The sequence below is a fragment of the Nerophis lumbriciformis genome, linkage group LG13, assembly GCF_033978685.3.
Source record: "Nerophis lumbriciformis linkage group LG13, RoL_Nlum_v2.1, whole genome shotgun sequence".
Lineage (NCBI taxonomy): Eukaryota > Metazoa > Chordata > Actinopteri > Syngnathiformes > Syngnathidae > Nerophis > Nerophis lumbriciformis.
In genome coordinates, this window is record NC_084560.2 from 34,026,282 (window position 1) to 34,054,090 (window position 27,809).

The 27,809-nt window shown below is 42.1% G+C and overlaps 2 protein-coding genes and 1 long non-coding RNA gene across 7 annotated transcripts in view; 2 read left to right on the top strand and 1 right to left on the bottom strand.

Moving 5' to 3' along the window:
• Positions 1 to 2,173, top strand: part of LOC140679328 (uncharacterized) — a 112,241-nt gene extending 110,068 nt beyond the window's left edge. For all 3 annotated transcript variants that reach the window (XR_012050779.1, XR_012050780.1, XR_012050778.1), the window contains one exon: positions 1,573 to 2,173. This is a non-coding gene — a long non-coding RNA (uncharacterized lncRNA). The remainder of the gene's footprint in view (positions 1 to 1,572) is intronic.
• Positions 85 to 27,757, bottom strand: LOC133613425 (uncharacterized). Of its 2 annotated transcripts, XM_061970960.2 has the most exons (4): positions 27,620 to 27,757; positions 22,839 to 24,595; positions 22,292 to 22,574; positions 85 to 192 (listed from the first exon to the last, which is right to left on the bottom strand). In XM_061970960.2, the coding sequence occupies exons 2-4, from the start codon at positions 24,573 to 24,575 to the stop codon at positions 188 to 190; spliced, it is 2,025 nt and encodes a 674-aa protein (XP_061826944.2). In that variant the 5' UTR covers positions 24,576 to 24,595; positions 27,620 to 27,757; the 3' UTR covers positions 85 to 187. The 2 variants fall into 2 exon arrangements, with proteins under 2 accessions (XP_061826944.2, XP_061826943.2); XM_061970959.2 differs by lacking the exon at positions 85 to 192 and having other exon boundaries at positions 21,500 to 22,574.
• Positions 5,336 to 15,348, top strand: ankrd50l (ankyrin repeat domain 50-like). Of its 2 annotated transcripts, XM_061970955.2 has the most exons (5): positions 5,336 to 5,573; positions 9,653 to 9,842; positions 9,931 to 10,495; positions 11,235 to 11,452; positions 11,525 to 15,348. In XM_061970955.2, exons 3-5 carry the CDS (start codon positions 10,086 to 10,088, stop codon positions 14,950 to 14,952), a joined length of 4,056 nt encoding a protein of 1,351 aa, XP_061826939.2. In that variant the 5' UTR covers positions 5,336 to 5,573; positions 9,653 to 9,842; positions 9,931 to 10,085; the 3' UTR covers positions 14,953 to 15,348. The 2 variants fall into 2 exon arrangements, with proteins under 2 accessions (XP_061826939.2, XP_061826937.2); XM_061970953.2 differs by lacking the exon at positions 9,653 to 9,842.
• Positions 27,758 to 27,809: the final 52 nt, after the last annotated feature.

A 27,809-nucleotide genomic window follows, 5' to 3' on the forward strand; every position in this document is an offset into this window, starting at 1 on the left:
ACAGTTTGTGTTTGAGTCCATTTTTATTTTTTTGCAATCAATACACACACACCCACACGTTGCAATTCTAGAACTTTGGAGAATATTCCACATCCACACATGATGATGTAAATGGGATACATTGCTGATACAACATCGTCCTTCACTGATTGGCTGGTAGAGATCACATGGCTCTTCTCCAGTGTCCCTAGTCTGTACACACACAAAGTCATTGGACTTTTAACAATGGATTCTTAAAATACAAATAATATGTATTTTCAATTAAATATAAAAAAAAAAAATATTGTATGCAATAATATTTAGATTAATTAAATTAAAAAGAAAAAAATGTATTTAAATATATTCCAGACACACATTAAGTATTAGTTCTTCAAAAAATTTACATGCATCACTGCTTATGTATTTTGTCCAGACTTCTGGGACACTCGTGTGTTATATGCACACAAAATATACATAAAAAAGTTACATTTAACTCTTAATTAATATCATTAATATTAGATTGGCAACCAGTCCAGAGTGGACCCCGCCTCTCAGCCAAGGTCAGCTTGGTCCAGCCCACCTTTGACACTAAAAGGCTATTTAAAAAATGTATGAATTAACTATTTTAAAAAAATTGTACAATTAATAAAACAAAAATAAACAATTATTTATGTTTAAAAATTACAGTTTTGGGGTTTAAAAAATCCCCAAACTTTTTATTTTTAAATAATTGCACAATATTTGACTTGAGGAACAGCTAGTAATTCCAAAGTCTCCAGAAGGTCCACAGTGAGAGTTCACTAACCCAGCGAGCCAGCAGGTTAAACACAAGCTACATGACAGCGTTGTGCAACGTCCACACGCTGGACGTTAACCCTCGCATATTATGGGATGCTTTTCCAACTGCTGGGGGGTAATGAGCATCTACCACCGACTGAGCACATGGACTTTACTGGGGGGCTTCTGGGGACAAGGAGGTCATGTGACCACACTCTCAGGTAGAACAGTCTACCTGACACAACCACATTTATTTAGGGGAAAAAAGTGACAACTACAACGCCCTGGAAAAAAAAAAAAGATGGAATTCGCAGACTTGGAGGATGTTGTTTAATTTTGAAGGGAAAACAATTAAATATCACTATAATAAATCAGGAAAATCAAATTTGGTAGTCAGTCATTTTCATTTTTAGAAACATTTGAAAAAAATATCTAATAACTCAATTCAAAACACACCATTAGTACTTTGTTGCACCACCTCTGGCTTGCAGTCCTTAAGGCATGGACTTAATGAGTGACAAACAGAACTCTTTATCAGTCTTGCTCCAACTTGCTGCGGTCAGATCAGACTCTTGTCATGGACCATGTTCTTCCATTTCTACCACACAGACCTTATGTATCTTTTTTTCCGGGAAAGTATGAACAGTTTTTGCTTTGTGACAAGATGCATTATCCTCTTGAAAAGTGATGTCATCATCCTTCCCATTGATGGAATAAGAGACATGTCAATGTGAAGTTGTGCGTTTATTGAAGACGGCCTCCTCTCCAGTGCCGTTACCTGACATGCAGTCCATATCTTCTGCTCGTTTTCTTCAGGCAGTCGTCTTCATAAATCTCATTGGAACGGTACCAACAGTTCCAGCATCATCACCTTCACGATTCATCGCTGAATATGACTTTCTTCCAGTCACCCGTAGTCCACCTTTGGTTTGGTTGGTAATGATGGCCTCCGTTTAACTTTTCTGTGTTTGAATCCCATCTCCTTAAAGCGCTTTCTTACAGTTCGGACACAGATGGTGACTTCAGTTTTTACTGTTTCAGACCATTTGTTCATCATTTGTTTCTATTCAATATATATATATATATATATATATATATGTATATATATATATATGTGTGTGAGTGTATATATATATATACACGCGTATATGTGTGTGTGTACACATATATGTGTGTGTGTGTGTAGGGCCATAGTTTGGACACCCCTGCTCTACCAGTAAACTTGCCTTTTACAACCTTCCCATGTTGCTTGTACTTGGTCCAGATTTTTGGCAGACGGTGAACAATCAACATGTTTTGCAACATTGCGTGATGATTGACCTTCTTGAAGATTAGTTTCAATTGGCGTCTCTGGTGTTGGAGCCATGATTCATGTCAATCCACCTGGCGTAACAGCTCTCTAAGGTGCAAACACTGCTTTTTATTGCAGACTAATGTGCAGATTAAATCTGATGCAGGTGTTAGGGTTGAAAATGAACATTTACAGGGGGATTTTTCACCACATATTTTAAACTGCTTGATTTAAAAATGTAAATGTTACGACCGCAATTTCAGTGTTTCTTCTGCTATTTGAAATGACTAGAGTTTTATGTCATTTTTTTCTACAAAATCAAACAACTGAAAGAACATCCTCCCAGTCTGCTGATTCTATCATTTTTCTCCAGGGTTTGTAATTAATGTGATTTGTAAATTACCTTTAAAACCTAAACAAAACAAGCAAACAGGAAGAACACGCTTCAATTCTTTGTCTTCGTTATGTTAGTTTTGCTGCGATGAGGTGGCGACTTGTCCAGGGTGTACCCCGCCTTCCGCCCGATTGTAGCTGAGATAGGCTCCAGCGCCCCCCGCGACCCCGAAGGGAATAAGCGGTAGAAAATGGATGGATGGATGGATGTTAGTTTTGACCCACTGGACAATTGTTGCTAGGCAGAATTCACAGGGCTCAATTGGTGAGTTGTATTTATAAATCCTCCGTCCTAGAGTTGGACTGATAAAGGTGACTTACTCTCATGAGTACTCTGTATGAATTATAAACATGAGGAGAGAGGGGTCACGCAGCTTCTGGCCCTTAGGGTCACTACAGGCACTCAGCTGCAGGGCCTTTGGGGGTCGTCTGAGTGCGCGCCAGCGTCAACTTTGAGCGGAGACACAAAGGTCATGGGGTTGTTTGCGCTATCACCACGGCGACGCTTTTAACTCTCTCACTGCCTTTCATCTATGCACGCAAACACGCTGCAGTTCGGACGAGGTCACATCGTTCACGCCTGCCTTCATCGCTTACAAGACACCGATAAAGATGTACAGCGTCATCCATATAAGGACTATAATAATGATGATAACTATAATAGTATAAAATAATCCTATATGAATAATAACTATGATGGTATAAAATAATACTATTGATAACAAGAGAATAGAAAAACAATGAGAAAAAATTATATTACCAGTAATGATAATAATAGTACCAATGAAAATAATCATAAATAATTATAACACATACAACATTATTAAAAATAACAATATTATGACTTCGGAATAATTACACCACTAACAATATTAATAGATACGATTACATTTTTTTATCTGGTTGTCACAATAATAGTATTAATACAAATGATAAGAACGAAAATAATAGAAATAATGATAAAATTTAACTTTTGAACTCATTTCAGATATAAAATGTAATGATACAATAATGATGGTAAATCACTAAATATGATAGTATAATAGTATAAAATAATCCTAGTAGTAATAATAACTACCATTGTTGTAAAAATACTACTGTAAACAATGAGAGAATAAAAGCAATAATAACAATAGTGGCAATGAAAATAATCATAACATATTAGAACACATAACAATTTTAAAAGTTATGAGTAATGATACCACTAACAATATTAATAGATTCAATTAAAAAAAATGTAATCCGGTGGTCACAATAATAGTTTTAATAAAATAATAAGAATGAAAATAGGAGTAATAATAATAAAACTAAATATAGTTGTGTCAATAAATAATAACATTTTAGAGATATAAAATAATACTAGTATTAATGATAATACAATAGCAATACAAACTAATAAAAATAGATAATAGTAGTTATTAAAATAATCATTAAAAATTATAACACTAGTAATAAAAAACAATACATAATTAAAATTAAATCGATAATGATACCACTAATAATATTAATATATAGGATTAAAAAAATAACCCGGGTGTTACAATAATTGTATTAATAAAAATAAGAAAACAAATAGTTATGATGAAAAATAATGCTAGTGCTAATAATAGCAATTGTAAAATGTAATGCTAAATGATACAATAATGATGGCAAATACAAAACATGACTGTGACAATAATAAAAATAGTTATAAACCCTAGTAATTATAATGACACAAATCATACTTTAATGGTGATAATGATAATATAATTATTTTTATTTTAACATTAAGCATAATCCAAAACAATTATATTTGTAATATCTAATAATATTACCAAAAAGGATACATATTTAAAATTAAAACGATAATATCACTAATTATATTAATATATATGATTAGAAAAAATCAACCTGGTTGTCACAATAATTGTATTAATAAAAATTATGAAAAAAATAATGCTAGTGCTAATAATAACAATTGTAAAATGTAATGATAAATAATACAATAATGATGTTAAAAACAAAACGTGGTTGTGACAATAATAAAAATAGTTATAAACCCAAGTAATTGTAATGATAAAAATCATACCTTTACTGGTAATAACGATTACATAATTATTTATATTTAAACATAATTAAAAACTTGTTATATTTCTAATATTTAATAATAATATTCACCAAAATTATACATAATTAAAACTAAAACGATGATACCACTACTTATATTAATATATATGATTAGAAAAAACAACAAAATTGTCACAAGAATTATAATAATAAAAATAGTTATAAAAAGAATGCTATTGTTAATAATAGCAATTGTAAAATGTAATGATAAATAATACAATAATAATGCTAAAAACAAAACAATTGTTTGTGACAATAATGAAAAAATAATTATTAACTGTAGTAATAATAAAAATCACACATTTAATGGTAATAATGATTACATAATGATTTATAATTTAACATATTGTGCATAATTAAAAATATTTGTTAAAACATGCACCTGGGGATAGGTCGATTGGCAACACTAAATTGGCCCTAGTGTGTGAATGTGAGTCTATCTGTTGGCCCTGCGATGAGGTGGCGACTTGTCCAGGGTGTACTCCGCCCTCCGCCTGAATGCAGCTGAGATAGGCTCCAGCACCCCCCACGACCCCGAACGGGACAAGCAGTAGAAAATGGATGGATGGATATTTAAAATATCTATTAATATTAGCAGTAAATGTTGAAGGGACATTCTCATCACGACCACAGAGGGCGCTGTCTTTCAAAGAGAAGTGGCAACAACAAGAAGGGTCAAAGTTCACGTGCAGGCACTGTGTCGTCACTGTCTCAGTTTGACCACTAGGTGACGCTAAAGACGCCCTGGTCGCGGACGTGTCCTAAAAGGAAGTTACTGCTGCGCTGACGTCAGACAAACAGGAGTAGTTGAATGAAAAAACAACTAATTCCGATTGAAAAAGTAAAACTCAACTCTTATTTGCAGATTTTTACATACAAAGAAAACGAAATGTTTCTTAATGTTACGTCACCCGGCAAACGTGCGTGTAAGTGTGTGCGCGCGCGCGTCCGTGTGTTCCGGTCTCGTGCGCGCCAGTGAAGACGATGGCGAGGACGAGCGCAGCCGATGAAGAGCACCTCCAGTCAGGTAAAAAAAACAATTAAAAGTCATCAATTGTTTGTTTTGTAGACAGAAATGTGGCTGCTAAATAATGGGAGACTTGAGTGCGCTGCCAAATGGTGAGACTGCGTGCATAATGATAATTAACGTTGTATTCTTGAATTGTCTTTTATTACTTTCAAACATTTTACAACCTCACTTTATTTTGCATGGTAGTCACAATCATAAACAAACAAGTCAACGTCACAGTCATAAAAGAAATAAATGTGCACATAATATCAAAGTGCAGGGCTCAAAGATCCTCTATATGACAGGACCACTGTGTTGCTTTTAAGCACGAATGCCAAAAATGCCCGTCAAAGATCGTTTATATGACAATAACAACAACACTCGTTTATTTGACAACAACACTCACCGTTATAACAACACTCGCCTTGATGACAACAACACTCACTTTGATGACAACAACACTCGCTTGATGACAACACTCGCCTTGATGACAACACTCGCCTTGATGACGACAACATTCGCCTTGATGACGACAACACTCACTTTGATGACAACAACACTCGCCTTGATGACAGCAACACTCGTTTTATGACAACATTCGCTGTCATAAAAACACTCGCTTTATGACAACAATACTCGTCTTTGTGACGACACTCGCCTTGATAACAACAACACTCACCGTTATGACAACGGCATTGCCGTTGATGACAACAACACCATTATGACAACACTCGCTTTATGACAACAACAATCGCTTTATGACAACACTCGTCTTTATGACATCACTCACTTTATGACAACAACACTCGTCTGTATGACAACACTCTCCTTAATAACAACAGCACTCGCTTTATGACAACACTCGCCGTTATGGCAACATTCGCTTCATGACAACACTCACTTTATGACAACACTCGCCTTGATGACAACACTCGCCTTGATGACGACAACACTCCCCTTGATGACGACAACACTCCCCTTGATGACAACAACACTCCCCTTGATGAAGACAACACTCGCTTTGATGACAACAACACTCACCTTGATGACAACACTCGCCTTGATGACAACAACATTCGCCTTGATGACAACAGTCAGTTTATGACAACAACACTCGCTTAATGACAACGTTCATCCTTATGACAACAACACTCGTCTTTATGACAACACTTGCCTTGATGACCACAACTCTCGCTTTGGTTACAACAACACTCGCCACTATGACAACAACACTCGCCACTATGACAACAACACTCGCCACTATGACAATACTCGCTTTACGACAACGCCCGCCTTATGACGACACTCGCCTTGATGACACGCCGTTATGACAACCCTCGCTTTATGACAACATTCGTCTTTATGACACATATGACAACAACACTCGCCTTAATGATGACAAGAACACTCGTCTTTATGACAACACTCGCCTTAATTTATGACAACAACACTCACCTTTATGACATCAACACTCGCCTAGATCACACGCCGTTATGACAACACTCGCCTTATGACAACAACACTTGCCTTATGACAACAACACTTGTCTTTATGACAACAAACTCGCCGTTATGACAACAACACTCGCCCTAATGATGATGACAACACTCATTTTTATGACATCAACACGCCTTGATGACACGCCGTTATGACAACACTCACCGTTATGACAACAACACTCACTTTTTGACAACAACATTTGTCTTTATGACAACAACACTCGCTTTTTGACAACGACATTCGTCTTTATGACAACAACTCGCTTTATACTACTACTCAGTGGCCTAGTGGTTAGAGTGTCCGCCCTGAGATCGGTAGGTTGTGGGTTCAAACCCCGGCCGAGTCATACCAAAGACTATAAAAAAAATGGGACCCATTACCTCCCTGCTTGGCACTCAGTATCAAGGGTTGGAATTGGGGGTTAAATCACCAAAAATGATTCCCGGGCGCGGCCACCGCTGCTGCCCACTGCTCCCCTCACCTCCCAGGGGGTGATCAAGGGTGATGGGTTAAATGCAGAGAATAATTTCGCCACACCTAGTGTGTGTGTGACAATCATTGGTACTTTAACTTTAACTTTAACTTTATGACAACGCTCGTCTTTATGACAATGCTCGTCTTTATGACGACACTCGCCTTGATGACAACACTCACTTTATGACGGTGTGGTGCGGTTGGGAGAGTGCCACCAACCTGAGGGTTCCTGGTTCAATCCCCACCTTCCACCAACCTTGTCACTTCCGTTGTGTCCTTGAGCAAGACACTTCACCCTTGCTCCTGATGGGTCGTGGTTAGGACCCTGCATGGCAGCTCCAGCTTCAGTGTGTGAATGTGGAAATAGTGTCAAAGCGCTTTGAGTACCTTGAAGGTAGAAAAGAGTTATACAAGCATAACCCATTTACCATTTATGAAAACAACACTCGTCTTTCTGACAACACTCACCTTGATGACACGCCGTTATGACAACACTCGCCTTGTGACAACAACACGCTTTATGACAACATTCGTCATTATGACAACAACACTTGTCTTTCTGACAACACTCGCCTTGATGACACGCCAATATGACAACACTCGCTTTATGACAACAACACGCTTTATGACAACAACACTCGTCTTTATGACAACACTCGCCTTGATGACATGCCGTTATGACAACACTCGCTTTGTGACAACAACACGCTTTATGACAACAACATTCGTCTTTATGACAACAACACTCACCTTGATGACCACAACACTCGCCTTGATGACAACAACATTCGTCTTTATGACAAGAACACTTGCCTTGATGACGACAACACTGGCCTTGATGACCACAACATTTGCCTTGATGGCAACAACACTAACCTTGATGACAAAAACACTCAGTTATGATAACAATGCACGCCTTTATGACAACAACACTCGCCTTGACAAAAAAACACTCACCTTAATGACAACAACACTCGGCTTGATGACAACAACACTTGCATTGATGACACGCTGTTATGACAACACTTGCAGTTATGACAACACTCGCCGTTATGACAACAACACTTACTTTATGACAACAACATTCGTCTTTATGACAACAACACTTGCCTTGATGACGACAACACTGGCCTTGATGACCACAACACTCGCCTTGATGACAACAACACTAACTTTGATGACAAAAACACTCAGTTATGATAACAACACTCGCCTTTATGACAACACTTGCTTTATGCCAACGACACTCGCCTTGGTGACAACACTCACCTTGATTAAACACTCACCTTGATGACAACAACACTCGCCTTGATTAAACACTCACCTTGATGACAACAACACTCGCTTTGATGACAACAACACTCGCTTTATGACAACAACACTTGTCTTTTTGATTACACTCACCTTGATGACAACAACACTCACCTTGATTAAACACTCGCCTTGATGACAACAACACTCACTTTATGACAACAACACTTGTCTTTTTGATTACACTCGACTTGATGACAACAACACTAGCCGTTATGACAACACTCACCTTGATGACAACAACACTCGCCGTTATGACAACACTCACCTCGATGACAACAACACTCGCCGTTATGACAACACTCACCTCGATGACAACACTCGCCTTTGTGCTCACAGTGTGGCTAGCTGTTGCAAAATAGTGAGAGCGGTTCATGTCACAGGTGAGACAGCGGTGTCAAAGATGCTGCCACATTGTGAGACAGGTGAGTTGGTCACATGACGTCAGCATGTAGGAAGTGATTCGACAAGCATCTTGCTAAAATGTCCGGGACGTCAACATCAGAAATGACAAGAATGTCAACAACTTGTCACTCTGGTGTCACTTTTCGCCGTCCTTCGCTAAAGCCACGCACGTCCCCTCATCTTGTGTGCGTGCGTGCGTGCTTACTAGCATGCTAGCCACTTTGTCACAGAACGTTCTGACATTCCATGAAGAGGTGCAGCTTCTTCACTTTCAATGAGGCGACCCTGTGGGACTCCCACAAGTCCTCGCCGTCGTCAAGGAGAAGTCTCCAGCACACAAAGTCCTGCTTTTCAAAGTTTGGACGGGTTAGCTTAAGAAGCTAAAAGTGTTAGCATGTGCCCTGCAGGCGACCCTTCACCCTGATGCAAGCACCAGCCGCCAGCTTGATGTCGTGGACGTAAGGAGTCGCTTGCCAACATGTCCTGACAAGTGTAGCTAGGGGGCGGAGTCGGCAGAGGAAACCTGAAAAACCAGCGTGAAGGGGGGAGTGTAGGGGGCGGAGCTAGAGTGTGTCAGTGCTGAAGCAGCACTTAAAGGTGCAGTTTGAGGTCGACACTGAAGGTCTTCAACAGAAACTGATGTGCGGCCACTTCCTGTCTTCATTTGTCACCCCCTCTCCTGCAGACCCTTGCCCCTGACCCTGCCGCATAGAGCATCAAAAGCAGACTTCCTGTTGAGGCCCCGAGGCGCGGATCAGCTGACCAAAGCAGGAAGCAAGCAGGAAACTGCAGCCCAGAGGATCATGGGACGTGTGGCCACGGCCCCGAGGTAAAAGGTCAATGAGTAGCTCCAGCCTGCTGCGAGGCCGCCGCTTCTACTGCCGAGAATGGGCCCTGGACAAGCTGCGGCGCTGCCTAGATGCCCGCTCCGTGCCGGGTCAGCCCCCAGGACTGCTGGTGATGGGGGGCCCTGGTGCCGGCAAGACCGCCCTGTGCACCGAGGCGGTGTGGCCTGCCTCTAAAGCCGGACGGGCGGCAGGCCTGGCGCCGCGATGCCTGGCCTGGCATTTCTGCCAGCGGGAGTCACAGGGGAGCACGGTGGTGTGGCGCTTCGTGCTCAGCCTGGTGGACCAGTTAAGAGCGTCATCGCTGCTACCGCCGGAATACAGCAGCCGCCTTGACGAGCCGCTTGCAGCGTCCTCGCTGGACCCCCTCAGCTGCCAGAGGGCCCCCGATGACACCTTTCAGAGGTTAGTGTGATGATGTCATCTTTCATTGACATAGCTAAGTGGCCACTTGATTAGGGACCCCAACATATATATAGCATAGCCAGGAAAATGCTTGTTACCTGCTTGCAGTTGGCGGCATCAGTGTGTGTGTGTACTTGTGTGCTTTCATCATCACACTTTCATGTTGTTGATTCCCACACAAGCCTGAGGAGGCCTCAGGGTGCTGACCTTGCGACCTCTTGACCTGGTGACACACAAAGACACTCACAACAGGACCACGCTGCTGTTTTTAACAAACGAGTGCAAAAACAGTAGTCAAAGATCTTCTGTATGACAGGAGCACTGCGTTATTTGAAAGGACCAACTGCAAACATGCTCATCATAGATCCTTTATATGCTCGCTCTCACTCTCACACACAACAACGTGAGTGCTTCTTGAAATCTAAATAAGCAAAGAGAAAGTTAGGATGTGTGTGTGAGACGTGGGCGGGGCGGGACATTTCCAGAGTTCCAGTAGGTTGAGTCACCATTGCAAAGGTGTGTGTCCGCTTTTCAAAAAAGTATTGTTAGCATGTCTTATATGGAAATGTTGGGACACTTAATAATTGTATGAGAGGTTGGACAAGATTTTGTAATTTGTATGTTCCCAGTGTACATAAGAAGCTCATGCGTAAAAATCTAGACCAGGTCCACTATCAGTGACATTGTCTCAAAATATATTTTTTATCTTACTCACCCACATCCGGTTTCCGGTCCACAGAGCAGTCTTGGACCCCTTGCTGGCCCTTCCGCCGCCCGCACAGACGCTGATGGTTCTGGTGGACTCCCTGGATGTGGGCTACCAGGGAGGCCGAGCAGGCGGGAAGAGCCGCTCCATTGCGGAGCTCCTGGCGGCCCATCAGCACCTGCTGCCGAGCTGGCTCCTTCTGGTCTGCTCGGTGCGGCGCCACAACAAGACCATGTGCAAGATGTTCCCAAGTAAGAGGACTCAGTCGGCATTGGTCCTTGTAAAAATCATGTGATGCTTTAAAGGTCTATTTTGTCTGCCAGGTTTTCGTAAGCTGTGCCTGGATGATTTGCGGAGGCCAGACCCAGTACACGATGTGCAGCAGTACATCCTGTGCCGCTTGGACAGTGAGGCGGCACTACGCCGTCAGCTGACCCCGGACACGGCGGACATGTTAAATCTGCTTCACATCAAAAGTGGGGGCTGCTTCCTGTTCCTGGAGCGGGTACTGGATGGTGTGGCCGCAGCTCTCGTGGGTCTCCGCGAGATTCGGGACATTCCAGGAACTTTAAACGGTCTTTACCTGTGGCTGTGCCAAAGACTCTTCCCCAGAGGGCTCTTCAGCTATGTCAAGTCCCTTCTTAATGTTATCCTTGCCGCCCCCACGCCCCTTACGCCTCAACAGCTCTTCACAGCGCTGTGGACCCATGACAACCTGCTCAGTGTCCAGGAGTTCCAGAACAAACTACAAACTCTTTCCCCTCTCCTCATTGACGGTCCCGGAGGGAGTAAACTACTTTTCCATGGCAGCTTTGCCGAGTGGCTGACGGATATCAAGTACTGCACGCAGAAGTATCTTTGCAGCCGAGCCGAGGGTCACAGTATGCTCGCCATGGTTTTGACGCTGCAGGGACCCCTTTTGAACATGGAGGAGACCATCCAGCTCGGTACACATTTAGTTTGCTCTGGTCATCATCAGGATGACCCTTCCCTTTTAGCACTGTGGATGATCTGGGCTGGCGTGCCTGCCCTAAGCAGCAACAGCAGCACCGCCCTCGCCACATCATTAACTCAAGCGCCCTTTCCGACTCAGCAAAAAGTTTTTCAACTTTTAAAAAAGAGTGGACTGGTTTCTGCAGCCAGTCTACCTAACGCAGACTCAAGTCCGGGAGGGAATTGTGCGTGTGAAGAAACACATAACATGCAGCGAAAACTTGTGAAGGAACGTGGGCTGTCTGTTAACAAGCTCAATTCTGTAGACAGACAGACCTTGCTTGCTACTGGGGCCCTCGAAGGGTCTGCTAATGTGGTCCAGTTGCTGCTGACGCGTGGAGCTGATCCGCTCATTAGCGACAACCAGGGCCAAACAGCACTGACGTTGGCCTCCAGGCAGGGTCACATCAGTGTGCTACATGTGCTGCTGGACTGGGCACGGGTCCAGGATGCGGGGACGGTCGTGAAAATGATGGAGCACGCAGACAATGACGGCTGGACGGCCCTGCGGTCTGCAGCCTGGGGGGGTCACAGCCAGGCCATCAAGCTTCTTCTGGACGCAGGCGCAGAAGTGGACGGCTGTGATGCAGAGGGCCGCACCGCCCTCAGGGCAGCGGCCTGGGGGGGTCACGAAGAGACAGTTCTCATCCTGCTGGACCGCGGGGCTCAGGTGAACAAGGCTGACCGCAAAGGTCGAACTCCCCTCATTGCTGCTGCCTACATGGGACATCATGAGGCGGTGGAGGTGCTGTTGGACCACAACGCAGAAGTCGACTTGCCTGATGGAGACGGGCGCACTGCTCTGTCGGTCGCTGCCCTCTGTGTCCCTACAGCAGCAGGGGTCAAAGGTTACTGCCAGGTAGCAAATCTCCTACTGGAGCGTGGAGCAGAACCTGGACACAGAGACCACGACGGAATGACGCCCGTGCTCCTTGCAGCCTACGAGGGCCATGAGGACATAGTTGAACTACTGCTGGACGCCGGCGCAGACGTCGATGAGACTGCAGGCCCTGATGGAAGCGCCCCTGCAGCGGCAGCTGTTACGCCCCTGCTTGCAGCTGCGGCAATGGGCCACATGAAGACAGTGTCACGGCTCCTTTTCTGGGGTGCAGCCGTGGACGCCATCGATTACGAAGGCAGGACAGCGCTCAGCCTAGCAGCCGCACGAGGAAGCACAGATGTTGTCCGCGCCCTCCTCGAACGAGGCCTTGACGAGAACCACAAGGACGACCTAGGCTGGACCCCACTGCACGCTGCAGCCTGTGAAGGCCATCGAGCCGTGTGTGCTGCGCTAACTCAGCAAGGCAGCATGGCAAGAGTGGGCGAGATGGACATTGAAGGCCGCACGGCACTTATCCTGGCAGCTCAGGAAGGACACCTGAGTGCTGTCAGATTATTGTTGGACAGACGCTCGCCTATTGACCACAGGGCATATGATGGACACTCTGCCTTGAGTGCCGCCCTCCTGGAGGGCCACGCAGAGGTGGCTGAGCTTCTAATGCGGCGAGGAGCTGACACCGATGTTCGTGATGCAGAAGGACGACCTCTACTGTACCTTCTGGTGTTGGAGGATCGGCTTGACATGGCCACTGTGCTCATAGAAAAAGGAGGGGTGCCCATGGAATCCAGAGACTCCGAGGGTCGGACAGCCGTGCATGTGGCCTCCTGGCAAGGAAATGTGGACATGGTGGTCTTGCTCCTAAAGCATGGGGCCAACCCCAATGCACAGGACACAGAGGGGAGGCCGCCATTGCATTCTGTGGCCTGGACAGGAAACTCAGAAGTGGGGCACCATCTTTTGGCCAAGAGTGGCATCAACATAGACCTTGCTTGCAACCAGGGGGCGACAGCTCTGAGCATCGCAGCCCAGCAAGGACACGCAAACATTGTCTCGATGCTTCTGGAACGAGGTGCCAACCCTGACCATGTGGACCAATATGGACGCACTCCCATGAAAGTGGCAGGGAAGCATGGACATATGCACGTGGTCTCCCTTTTACAGCGCTTTGGAGCCAAACCATGCCAAGGTTTTTTGCCAAAAACTCGTATAGTTTCTCCTGCTAAAGCCAACAAGATGTCCACCTCACACATTTCAGGCCATGATGGAACTGAAGCGGCTACCTCCTCCTCCTCCTCACCGTCTTCTTCAGGCTCCACTGCAGAGCACTTCCACTCCACCCACAGCTCCCAAACGTCCTCAACCGGACACTCCATGGCCACCACACAGACGGTCCCGGCCGACAGTCTCAGTTTCATCCAGCAGATCCAGCAGCACTCGCTACCCCGGAGCCGCAGCCGTCCCTCCACACTCCCTCCGCCAGGAGGTTCAGTCACAGGCAGCAACCGGAGACTTCCCAAAGGCAGCCCCCCACTGACCCTTTGCACCGTGACTGCCATGATCCACAACTGTGAGCAGCCTTCAAATGACTCATCTAATGGACTGGACTATCAAGATAGAATGAACCAACTGAACTTAAGCCAAACGACAAGTGCTAAAACAGGCAACAACGCCCCTGCGGGATTCTCATCCAGGATCTACGGCCCCCACCACAAGGAAGCTTGGGATCCTCCACCCAAACGCGACACTCTGTCAACCGCTCACTTTAGCTTTAGTCCAGTGACGCCCTCTAATGTCTCACTAGGGGGCGGGGTTTCTATGAAAACCTCAGACCCCCAGTTGAACCTCAAACAGGCCATCAAGCTACAGTTTGAGGGTCCCACCAGCGCGGCCTTTTACAAGCGAGAAACCCCCCTGTAAATGACCCCGGATCAGGTCACACTAACTAATGCTAATACAGAAAAACAAAGTCCATGACAGGTTGTTGTAGTAATTCAGGGAAAGGCTCATTGCCAATTTAACATTAGTTTTACTGTTTGAGACAGAAGTGTGTTTTTGAGCAGGGCTCCAAAACACACAAACACAAAGGTCTTATTTTGTCGTCACACTTGTAGTTTTGCTGTTTTTCTAATTTATTTGAATGGAGACTAGTGTGCCAGTAACTGCTGAATAATGGTATTAACCCAATAATCATGCAGTGAAAACAGTACTGTAAATGTTGCCTTTTGTGGACTCTGTCATACATGTTTGTAATATTTTCACATGAATAAAACTATGCAAATTATAAGTCAGTAATAAACACATTGTTGAATGAAACCATGCACCTGTTCATATTTTTGATACATATTATATACTAAAATTGCTATAAAAAAAAGATCCCGTCTGTGGTAAGCCACTGATTCTCAAACTGTGCTACGCGCACTTCAGCTAAAGATTCAATTAAATATTAAAACACAGTGCTACTGTTCAAAATGTTACATACAGTATATTGGTAAAATAAAACATCTGCTTTGTTTTTAACGAGTGTTTAGGCCTACTTCGCTACTGTATTTTAATGTGGTCATTATGGTGGTACTTAATGAATACTTAGGCCTCCTTTACTACTGTATTTTATTGTTGTCATTATGGTGGTACTTAATGAATACTTTTGTCACCTACACTACTGTATTTTAATGTTGTCATTATGGTGGTACTTAATGAATACTTAGGTCTACTACACTACTGTATTTTATTGTTGCCATTATGGTGGTACTTAATGAATACTTAGGTCTACTCCACCAATGTATTTTAATGTCGTTATGGTGGTACTTAATGAAGACTTAGGTCTACTACACTACTGCATATTAATGTTGTCATTATGGTGGTACTTAATGAATACTTAGGCCTCCTTCACTACTGTATTTTATTGTTGTCATTATTGTGGTACTTAATGAATACTTAGGTCTACTACACAACTGTACTTTAATGTTGTAATTATGGTGGTACTTAATGAATACTTAGGTCTACTTCACTACTGTATTTTAATGTTGTCATTATGGTAGTACTTAATGAATACTTAGGTCTACTACACTACTGCATATTAATGTTGTCACTATGGTGGTACTTAATGAATACTTAGGTCTACTTCACTACTGTATTTTAATGTTGTCATTATGGTGGTACTTAATGAATACTTAGGTCTACTACACAACTGTACTTTAATGTTGTAATTATGGTGGTACTTAATGAATACTTAGGTCTACTGTGCTACTGTATTTTAATGTTGTCATTATGGTGGTACTAAATGAATACTTAGGTCTACTACACTACTGTATTTTAATGTCGTTATGGTGGTACTTAATGAATACTTAGGTCTACTACACTACTGTATATTAATGTTGTCATTATGGTGGCACTTAATGACTACTTAGGTCTACTACACTACTGTATTTTAATGTTGTCATTATGGTGGTACTTAATGAATACTTAGGTCTACTACACAACTGTACTTTAATGTTGTCATTATGGTGGTACTTAATGAATACTTAGGTCTACTTCACTACTGTATTTTAATGTTGTCATTATGGTAGTACTTAATGAATACTTAGGTCTACTTCACTACTGTATTTTAATGTTGTCATTATGGTGGTACTTAATGAATACTTAGGTCTACTACACAACTGTACTTTAATGTTGTCATTATGGTGGTACTTAATGAATACTTAGGTCTACTATGCTACTGTATTTTAATGTTGTCATTATGGTGGTACTAAATGAATACTTAGGTCTACTACACTACTGTATTGTAATGTTGTCATTATGGTAGTTAATGAATACTTAGGCCTACTACACTACTGTATTTTAATGTCGTTATGGTGGTACTTAATGAATACTTAGGTCTACTACACTACTGTATATTAATGTTGTCATTATGGTGGCCCTTAATGAATACTTAGGTCTACTACACTACTGCATATTAATGTTGTCACTATGGTGGTACTTAATGAATACTTAGGTCTACTTCACTACTGTATTTTAATGTTGTCATTATGGTGGTACTTAATGAATACTTAGGCCTACTACACAACTGTACTTTAATGTTGTCATTATGGTGGTACTTAATGAATACTTAGGTCTACTACACTACTGTATTTTAATGTTGTCACTATGGTGGCACTTAATGAATACTTAGGTCCACTTCACTACTGTATTTTAATGTTGTCATTATGGTAGTACTTAATGAATACTTAGGTCTACTACACTACTGCATATTAATGTTGTCACTATGGTGGTACTTAATGAATACTTAGGTCTACTTCACTACTGTATTTTAATGTTGTCATTATGGTGGTACTTAATGAATACTTAGGTCTACTATGCTACTGTATTTTAATGTTGTCATTATGGTGGTACTAAATGAATACTTAGGTCTACTACACTACTGTATTTTAATGTTGTCATTATGGTAGTTAATGAATACTTAGGCCTACTACACTCCTGTATTTCAATGTTGTTATTATGGTGGTACTTAATAAATACTTAGGTCCACTACACTACTGTATTTTAATGTTGACACTGTGGTGGTACTTGATGAATACTTAGGTCTACTACACTACTGTATTTGAATGTTGACACTATGGTGGTACTTGATGAATACTTAGGTCTACTACACAACTGTACTTTAATGTTGTCATTAAGGTGGTACTTAATGAATACTTAGGTCTACTACGCTACTGTATTTTAATGTTGTCATTATGGTGGTACTAAAGGAATACTTAGGTCTACTACACTACTGTATAATAATGTTGTCATTATGGTGGCACTTAATGAATACTTAGGTCTACTACACTACTGCATATTAATGTTGTCACTATGGTGGTACTTAATAAATACTTAGGTCTACTTCACTACTGTATTTTAATGTTGTCATTATGGTGGTACTTAATGAATACTTAGGTCTACTACACAACTGTACTTTAATGTTGTCATTATGGTGGTACTTAATGAATACTTAGGTCTACTATGCTACTGTATTTTAATGTTGTCATTATGGTGGTACTAAATGAATACTTAGGTCTACTACACTACTGTATTTTAATGTTGTCATTATGGTAGTTAATGAATACTTAGGTCTACTACACTATTGTATTCTAATGTCGTTATGGTGGTACTTAATGAATACTTAGGTCTACTACACTACTGTATATTAATGTTGTCATAATGGTGGCACTTAATGAATACTTAGGTCTACTACGCTACTGTATTTTAATGTTGACACTATGGTGGTACTTGATGAATACTACACAACTGTACTTTAATGTTGTCATTATGGTGGTACTTAATGAATACTTAGGTCTACTACGCTACTGTATTTTAATGTTGTCATTATGTGGTACTTAATGAATACTTATGTCTACTACACTACTGTATTTTAATGTCATTATGGTGGTACTTAATGAATACTTATCTCTACTACGCTACTGTATTTTAATGCCATTATGGTGGTACTTAGATAGCCAAGTGTTTTCTGAGGTAATACTTGGTAAAAAAAAAAAAAAAAAAACTAAATGAAAGAAAAAGTTTGAGAACCACTGTGCTAAGCTGTCTGAATATATTTCATTAATATTTTTTATTTTTACAATACGGGGCTAATAAAAAATAAAAATATTTGTGTGGACGTGGTTCAATAAATCAAGCTGTTGCTTCACGTTGGTTTGCTTCCCTCCTCCACTGTCAAACAGCGCCCACATCAGGCAGGAATGTTGTCATAGAAACAACTCAATAGCGTTGAAATTTAAAGCGCCGTGTCACAAATGATAGAAGAAAGAAGATCATGTAAAAAGAGACTTAAAGGGAGTAAAGACATACGGGACAAACAGTCGTTATGTAGAGCTAAGAAATATGGAGGGTGCCCAATTCAAATGAAGAAATATGGCTATATGATGGAAAGGAATATGTAAGGACTTAAAAAGATGCTAAAGTAAAAAAAAAAAAAAGGGGGACAAGGAAACATCTGGTGAGGAAACATGAAGCGCGCAGGAGAACAATGAGGAAACAGGATCGTTAACAGGAAACAGGAAGAGTACATGCGGGTCACTTAGCAACCAGAACTCCGCAAGATCACTTTCATCAGGCACAATTGGAACCGGACGTTTGTTTTAAAGCGGAATGAAACTGCCAGATGTGAACTTGGACCGATTCTGAGCTGGAACCAGTTGTGGGACCCAAACTACGAGTGCATATCCAGACATTTAAACCATTTTGAGCCAGGCCCTTTTTTAAGACCCCAAATACATGTGAGCATCTGGACCACATGTGAACCTGAGATTTATTTCTAAGAACTAAATCACATAGGGAAATCTAAACTATATTTCACACAGAAACAGACTAAAATCTAAGAATCAAAACTACATGTGAACACGGAAATCATGTCTGAAGAACACATTTTAAGACGCAAACTACTTGGGGTGTCCCGAGACAATCTTTGCACTACAGACACGACACCGAATTGACGCCTTGAATATTGGTATTGATCTGATACGATATCAGCATGAATCATACATACTTTTTTTACTATTTCCTTAATTAGTTTATCGTGTGAAATGACTCAAAAAGAGAACAAAGTTATATATGAAAAACATCGATTTATTATGAACCATCTGGAATGGACTTATGCTTTCTTTAGGTTGACGTAAAGTGTTTTTGGCGACACCTAAAGGCCACAAAAATTGATTTAATTAAGCTCATAATACAGTAAGTTGAATGATGCGGACACGTTTCTTACTAGATATTTTCTAATAAGCTTCGGCCTTGAAGGCTTTGTATGTGTAAGTAATCCATCCATCCATTTTCTACCGCTAGTCCCTTTTGGGGTCGCGGGGGGTGCTGGAGCCTATTTCAGCTGCATTCGGGCGGAAGGCGGGGTACACCCTGGACAAGTCGCCACCTCATCGCAGGGCCAACACAGATAGACATAAGTAATATGCATATATATATATATATATATATATATATATATATATATATATATATATATATATATATATATATATATATAATATAATGTTTATATTGACAAATGTGCTGTTTTACACTGCAATATTCCTCAATTAAGGACACTATTACATATGTCTAGCCTGTGTGCTATTGTGTGCTTAGCTGTCGTGTAGCTGCTGGCTATTAGAAGCTAGCAGCTACACAACAGTTAAAAGTTAAAGTTAAAGTACCAATGATTGTCACACACACACACTAGGTGTGGCGAAATTATTCTCTGCATTTGACCGATCACCCTTGATCACCACTTGGGAGGTGAGGGGAGCAGTGAGCAGCAGCGGTGGCCGCACCCGGAAATCATTTTTGGTGATTTAACCCCCAATTCCAACCCTTGATGCTGAGTGTCAAGCAGTGAGGTAATGGGTCCCATTTTTATAGTCTTTGGTATGACTCGGCCGGGGTTTGAACTCACGACCTCCCGATCTCAGGGCGGACACTCTAACCACAAGGCCACTGAGAAGGTGGCCTTGTGTACCATAGCGTACCATGTTTACCTTTTGCAAATGATGACTAAAATACAATACATTTTTACTTACTGGAGGACATCCATCCATCTTCTTCCGCTTATCCGAGGAGGGGTCGCGGGGGCAGCAGCCTAAGCAGAGAAGCCCAAACTTCCCCTCCCTAGCCACCTTGTCCAGCTCCTCCCGGAGGATTCCGAGGCGTTCCCAGGCCAGCTGGGAGACATAGTCCACCCAACGTGTCCTGGGTCTTCCCCGTGGCCTCCGACCAGTCGGAGCTGCTCTAAACACCTCCCCAGGGAGCCTGAACCACCTCATCTGTCTCCTCTCCATGTGGAGGAGCAGCAGCTTTACTTTGAGCTCCTCCCAGATTACTTAGCTTCTCACCCTATCTCTAAGGGAGAGTCCCGCCACCCAGCAGAGGAAACTCACTTGTACCCGTGATCTTGTCCTTTCGGTCATAACCCAAAGATCATGACCATAGGTGAGGATGGGAACGTAGATCGACCAGTAAATTTAGAGCTTTGCCTTTCGGCTCAGCTCCTTCTTCACCACAACGGATCGATACAGGGTCCGCATCACTGCAGACGCCGCACCGATCCGCCTGTCGATCTCACGATCCACTCTTCCCCCACTCGTGAACTTATTGGAAGAAATTGAGAAGTTAACTGGCTGTGAGCTTTGCACAAGTCAACACGACTGCTTGTATCGGAGCACTGATTGTGGAAATTTTAGATACAATCCCATTTTTCCGCCGATCTCGGACTGGTATCAGACATGAGTATTTGATCAGGGCAGTGCAACACGCTACATCTGAGCCAGAACTTTACAAAGAACCAAACCACATCTGAAGAATTTCAAATTTTAGTTTTTTAGAAAAAGTGAATTTAAACCACAGCTGATCCTGATCTTAAAGAAAAATGTTGCTAATTTCTTGAATTTTAATAAAGTTTTAATCAAAGACACAGCAGGAACATTAATACATGAAAAACTGAATAGGGTTAAAAAAATTTAGTTAAATACTTTTTAAAAACTTGCGATTAAATTATTGATGAATAATCTGATTATAATCCGATTCCTGTACCACAGAGTTGTCCAAACTACTTTTTTGCTGGTCCTCGGCATAAATAATACAAATTTAATTGGATTATTAATCAGATATAACTTTAAAGGGACTCAAAAACACCCAGGTCTAAACTCAAAAATATGAAATTGGACTTAAGTCAGTAAGAAAAAAGCAGTTTTGACTGAATGTAGTAAACGAATGAATCACACGTGTATTTAATGATTAAAAATATGTCAGTGTTAAGTGTTGGTTTGCCATGTAGTGTAGATCTTCACGCAGTGGTTCATACTGTCACACACAGCGAGATGGCCCTCTGGCAGCAGGGTTATGCCACGTGGACTACTCAAACCCCGGGTCACTAACGGCCACCCCATTCCGTGTGTTGGGTACACCAGGACCCTGTGGGTCTCACCCCAGTCGGCCACCAGTACGTTGCCCTCTGAGTCGATAAAAACTCCCCAGGGGCAAAGCAGGACGGGCCCCATGGCCGAACACACCCCCAGAACCCGTACTGTGCTCCAGCCTGGCTCCAGGACTTTGATGCAGGGCACACAACCTGTTTCTGTGCCTCGCTCAGACACGGCCATCATCCCGGAGCTGACGCAAGCTGCCACCAAGTAAGGCCGATTAAATCCGGTCACAACGGTGCGCTCCAAGCGAGAACCGGTCTTATGGTCTAGTTTTAAGGCGATGAGGGTACCTTTACGGATATCCGCTATCAAGAACTCATCCAGCCGTGTCACCGTCACACCCCTGGGAGCCTCCAGATCATCCTTTGCAGTGCCTAATCCTGAACCTCCAAAGGTCTGAAGGAGCCGACCATGTCGGTTGAACACCAGCAGCGCACGCTGCGCCGCACAGCTCAGCGCAATCAGGCCCTTGGAGTTGACTGCTACATCAAAGAAGTTCCTGCATCGCCTGGCCAGGCCCTCAGAATTCGGGGAGGTAATTTGCTGGAGAATGTTGCCCTGATGGTCTGTTACCTGGGCCAAGAGTTGAAAATGAGTTTTAGCAAATGCAACTTATTTGGCTACATCAGAAATGCAGGGAAACCTCTTAAGTGCAACACTGAGAATTGACCCAACATGTTTCTCTCATGCGTGACCTTACAGGAAACGTGAGCATTCTGCACGAGAGCTCAATGGAGTGAGCATCAAAGGATTAAGTCACCAACAGATTGTCTTGATTTCAAATCAGAGGTGTTGGACTTTAGAGGTTCCAGTGCCTGGTTGCCACATTCCACAAACCTGAACACGAGCATTCCCACAGTCGACGATGAAAAGCTGCCCATGTGGTGTGCAGTAGATACCACTTGGCAAGGTGAGGTCCGCCCGACCGGACCCTTGCTTCCCAAACTGGTGGATTGGAATCCCTTCCCTTGAATTGAACCCGGACATCTCTCCTTCCTCCTTCACTCCCACCAGAGCCAGGCCCCTGCCTCGCTTGGGCTCATGCGAGGAAACATCTAAGACAGACATGGACAGAGACCTGGCTACTAACAGCTGAGTTGAATTGCTAGTTGGGACCTGATATGACAGCGCCTGTCTTCTGTCAAACGTACTGAGATCCCCGCTAAGAGGCGGCGAAGATGAACTGAAGTCCTTGTGATTGACTGTCCACGCCTGCACATGCTCAGTCTTCCCAGTGCTGATCAGGGGGCGTGTCCTGTGAGTCAAGTCCACCGCAGACTTCGACAGGCGGTCGTTGTAGATCAAAGAGCTTCTGTTCACACCGCAGTCACGAGAAGGGCTGACCACAAAGGTGTAGCTGGAGTCCAGGCTGTCGGCTGGCGAAGGGGCTCTGCCGGAATCGCAGAGTGTCCCGAGGGAGTGCTCATCCGAGGACTGGCTGAGGCCTGAGTGAGGGCGTCCTTTGGGGGCGAGGTCCTGGCAACTGTGGCTGACTGAAGGCTCCTTCTGGCCACTCCTGGGACATGACAGAGATCTCTTTGCAGCCTTCGAAAGTCCACTGCCTTGAGCATCTTTTCCTTTGGCTGAACCCTGGTTATCTAAACTCACAGAGTGACTCCCATCTGGTGAGGACACAGGCGGCCTCCTTCTATCCTTGGGAGTAAGGGGTTCTCTATTGCTGCCTATTGACCATTCATATTCTCGGTTATCAGGCCTGAGGACACTTGGGACATCTATCCCACATGATTCAGTTTCCATCTTCAGATCTGTGGGGGATTTCAATCTACACAACGGTTCTGACTTTAGAGGCCATTTATGGGCGTTTGGCAAGGAGGTAATTGACTTCTCTTCGGTTTCTGTGTCACGCCAGGAAGACAGGCACATTTTTTTCACTACCCTGCCTGTTGCGGAGGTCCAGCCCTGTTCCTTCAAGCATCTGTCTTCTCCGAGAAATTGCTGACTGCTCTCTGCAGATCGCATCTCCTGAGAATGGAGAGCACAAGGCTTTCCGTGCAGACCGCAACCTCCGGCATTCAGAAAAATACTCTGGTCTTGCACTCGGATGTCACCAAATGTGACAGCATTTGGTTGGGAGCTTGGCTTGAAGGACACTTTCTTTAGAGAAACAGAGACTTCCCAGGGTTGGAGAAACTCTGCAACTTCGTTCGGCAAGGGATTTTGGTTTGGAGACCCTTCCTGAATTCGCTGCTGAAGGAGGACCAGTTTTTCAAGCCTTTGGTCCAGCAAGGACTGACTGACTCTGGCGGCTGCTACGTTCTCCCTCAAAACCTGCTCCAGGTGCTGCTGGGTGTCACGATGGTCCTGCTCCACACGCTCCAGGAGGCGGCGCTCCTCTCTGCGTGCTCCCAGGATGGCCCGCTCTACCCCCCGCTTCACGGAGTCCGTCTCTGTGGCGTGGCGCTCCCGCAGGCAACGGAGCTCCACCTCGGCTTGGGCAAGGTCGCACTGCGCCTGTGTCGTCAAGGTTGTCGGGGATTGGGGCCGATGGGCGAGGCTTTGGACTGCATCAGAGGAGGAGGCAGGGTTGCGAACCAAAGGACTTCCTGGGATCATGACGGATGATCAAAGACTTTCTGGGAACAACAAAGATGGTGGAGGGAAGATGAATGCACACAAATGACGACACAAGATGACTTTCTGTGCTCGTTCTTGAACTCTAATATTTGAATACTAGAATGTATAGAGATAAATGTCTTTATCTTTATGCAACCAAGCAAAAAAAGATTTACAGACAAAACATTTTATTTCAATTATAAAAAAAAATATTCTACTAAAAAAGTTTTGAGCTGCAAATTATTTTTTTTAAAATACAAATATTTTTCTTGGTTGCAAATGTTTTTGTGTTTGTTTACAAATCTTGTGAGCGGGGCTTCCTCTGAACGATATGTTAAAGCCTTTTGATTGGTCAAAGTCGGAGGACCACATGAGCGTGACTGACCAATAAAAAGGCTTCTAGACTTTGTTCAGAGGAGGCCCCGCCCACAAAATTGAAGTTGTCTCATAATCAAAAAACTATTTAAACCAAAATTTAAAAAAATTCAACCAAAAACCTTTTTTTGATGAAAAATATTTTATCTCATTCTAATAATTTTTTGTTGCAAATATCTATTTTTCCAAAATACCTTATTTTGCAAACCAAAAACATTTTTGTTAACCACTAACCACTTTTTTTGTTTGTTTAAACATAAATGATAAATGATAAATGGGTTGTACTTGTATAGCGCTTTTCTACCTTCAAGGTACTCAAAGCGCTTTGACACTACTTCCACATTTACCCATTCACACACACATTCACACACTGATGGAGGGATGTGCCATGCAAGGCGCTAACCAGCACCCATCAGGAGCAAGGGTGAAGTGTCTTGCTCAGGACACAACATATTCTTTTTTCATTTCAAATCCATTTTTTTGCTGCAAATATATATTTTCTAATACATTATTTTTGGTTGCAAATGTTTTTTGTTTGCAATTTAATTTTTTTTTTTTGCTTCGTTGCACAAAATGTTATTTGGGGGCGATTCCATTGAAACAAGAAAAAGAAAATATGCTTTGTGGACATTGGTTGAGCATTTATTGTGCAATTTTTTTAAGCGCTTTGCAGAGGTAATGCTACACTTGTCATGTTTATTATGTCATTATACAAATGTGTGATTCCATTATTTATTTACCAACCTGCATGTTAGCGGCCTGGTTGCTAAGCTACCAAGCGGCTGTGGAAAAGTGATACTGTTGTACAGTTTCAAGTTTTCTGCAGTCAAGTCATTTGCATTTCAAAGAGTCGTGGGCAGAGCGTGGGCAGCAAAAATCGACTTTTAAGTGTATTGACGCAAATAAAAGCCCACATTTATTCCAACATGCTGTGCAAACTATTGCATTGGTAATGAAGCCAAACAGGCAAAATAAATAAGTAAAGGCGGAAAACAAATATTTGCCACACTGAGTTGACCTCAGCGACGTATAATGAAAGCTTAGCTTTTATTTCACATTAGAAAAGTTATTCAACAATATTTACTTGATTCTACTGACATTAAGAAAGTAGACATATACTATTTAGACACAATGCTGCAGATAGAAGCAAAAATAACAAAACATTAAATAAACAGGGCACTGGCAAAAACTATACAATTATATATGTAAAAAAAAAAAAAAAAAAGGATGATTTTATTAGGTATTTAATATAGCCAAAAAAAGTTGTACTTTATAATGTATTGTAGGATATTTTATTCATTGAAATCATTCTTTTTTTAAATGATTAAAATAAAAAATAATACATTATTTTGTATTTAATAGTAAACTATTTGTTACCCACACATATATATACACACAGTATGTATACATACTACGGATGTAATGATTTGAAAATGTATATCAGGGTTATTATTATCACGTATTGTTGAATGTGCTTAGTACTTATATACACACGGAAATCTTTTTACCAAAATATATATTTTTTAATTGAATGAATAAGCGCGCGCGCACACACACACACACACACACACACACACACCCCCCTGTCCTTGGTAGAATAAACATTAAATATTGTTCTATTTGACTTATTAAATATGTTAATCTTCTCCAGTTTTAATTTATAAAAGTTTTAGACTGTTAAATACTGAAGGCAAAACGGGTGTTTGTAATGGGGAAAGACGTTAATGTGTTTTGTATTAATGTTAGCATTTAAGCTAGCAAGCGATTAGCGTGCTTGCTGCTTCTCCAGGGAAATGAGCCGCTTGAAAAATACTAACCTATTTATAATTTACCATCTGGAACGAACTTATGCTGTCTTTAATTTGAAGTAGAGTGGTAATTGTTTTTACTTTTGCGACACATGGTAACCACATAATCCATTAAGTATAGCTCACGATGCAGTAAATTGAATCATGCGGACACTTTTACTACTGATACTGGATACTTCCGTCTATGCTTTTGCCTCTGAGAATTTGTATGTGGAAGTAAAACAACTATAATTATTTTATGCTTTTTTTTTTATTGTGCTGTTAATTAAAGACACTTTGCATGTCTAGCTTGTGTGCTAAGCTGTTGTGTAGCTGCTCGTTCCTAGTAGTCCATAGCCTACCATATTTACCTTTGGTGAATGACTTGACTAAAATACAAGAAAAAAAACAACCTTGAATGCTTATTGGAAGACATTTTCTTGTATCAGAGCGCCGATGATGAAGATTTTAGATACATTCCGATTTTTTGGCTGATATTGGATTGATCGATAAGCACGCCAGCTACTTCTCTAGGAAATGAGCAGTATGATCATGGTGAGTTTTTCAAAGAGAGGTAATCAATCATGGTTTTTCAATAATTAAGATACGAAACAGTAAAACATCGGGAATTTTAAACACGATTTACCATTTACCGGTTATCGTTACATCCCCAATACATACACATTATATATAAACAACCAAATAATATGTAAATACATTACATGTGATCCCAGTTAGCCAGTCTTCGTTTGTATCGCTTGAAGTGGAATAACGGAAGGCTGGAAGACATTAAAATGTTCCCTCCCTTGTCATGTTCTAACAAAACAGTAGAAAAGCACCATCTACCAAGTCTAGAAGCAGGACTTGAAAAGTGCGTCTTACCTTGGTCAACTCCTCTTTGCGCCACCTGCCATCGCCTGTTGCCAGGAGACCGGTAAGCTGACTCCAGTACTTTCCTCTGTGTTCTCCTCACTGGGTTTACAACCCAAGCAATCTTAAAGGAAAAAAGTCAAGTTGAATTTTGTGCTTGGAAGAAGCGAGTGACAAGTTTCATATGACAGTCGCACACAAG

What these genes read in the sequence shown, in the direction of transcription:
- ankrd50l (XM_061970955.2), top strand. Translation starts at nt 10,086, where the DNA reads ATGAGTAGCTCCAGCCTGCTGCGAGGCCGCCGCTTCTACTGCCGAGAA. An exon ending in CCCGATGACACCTTTCAGAG is followed by an intron (nt 10,496 to 11,234) that starts GTTAGTGTGATG and finishes TCCGGTCCACAG; the next exon opens with AGCAGTCTTGGACCCCTTGC. An exon ending in CATGTGCAAGATGTTCCCAA is followed by an intron (nt 11,453 to 11,524) that starts GTAAGAGGACTC and finishes TTTGTCTGCCAG; the next exon opens with GTTTTCGTAAGCTGTGCCTG.
- LOC133613425 (XM_061970959.2), bottom strand. Translation starts at nt 24,575, where the DNA reads ATGATCCCAGGAAGTCCTTTGGTTCGCAACCCTGCCTCCTCCTCTGAT. An exon ending in GTGGGAATGCTCGTGTTCAG is followed by an intron (nt 22,575 to 22,838) that starts GTTTGTGGAATG and finishes CTCTTGGCCCAG; the next exon opens with GTAACAGACCATCAGGGCAA.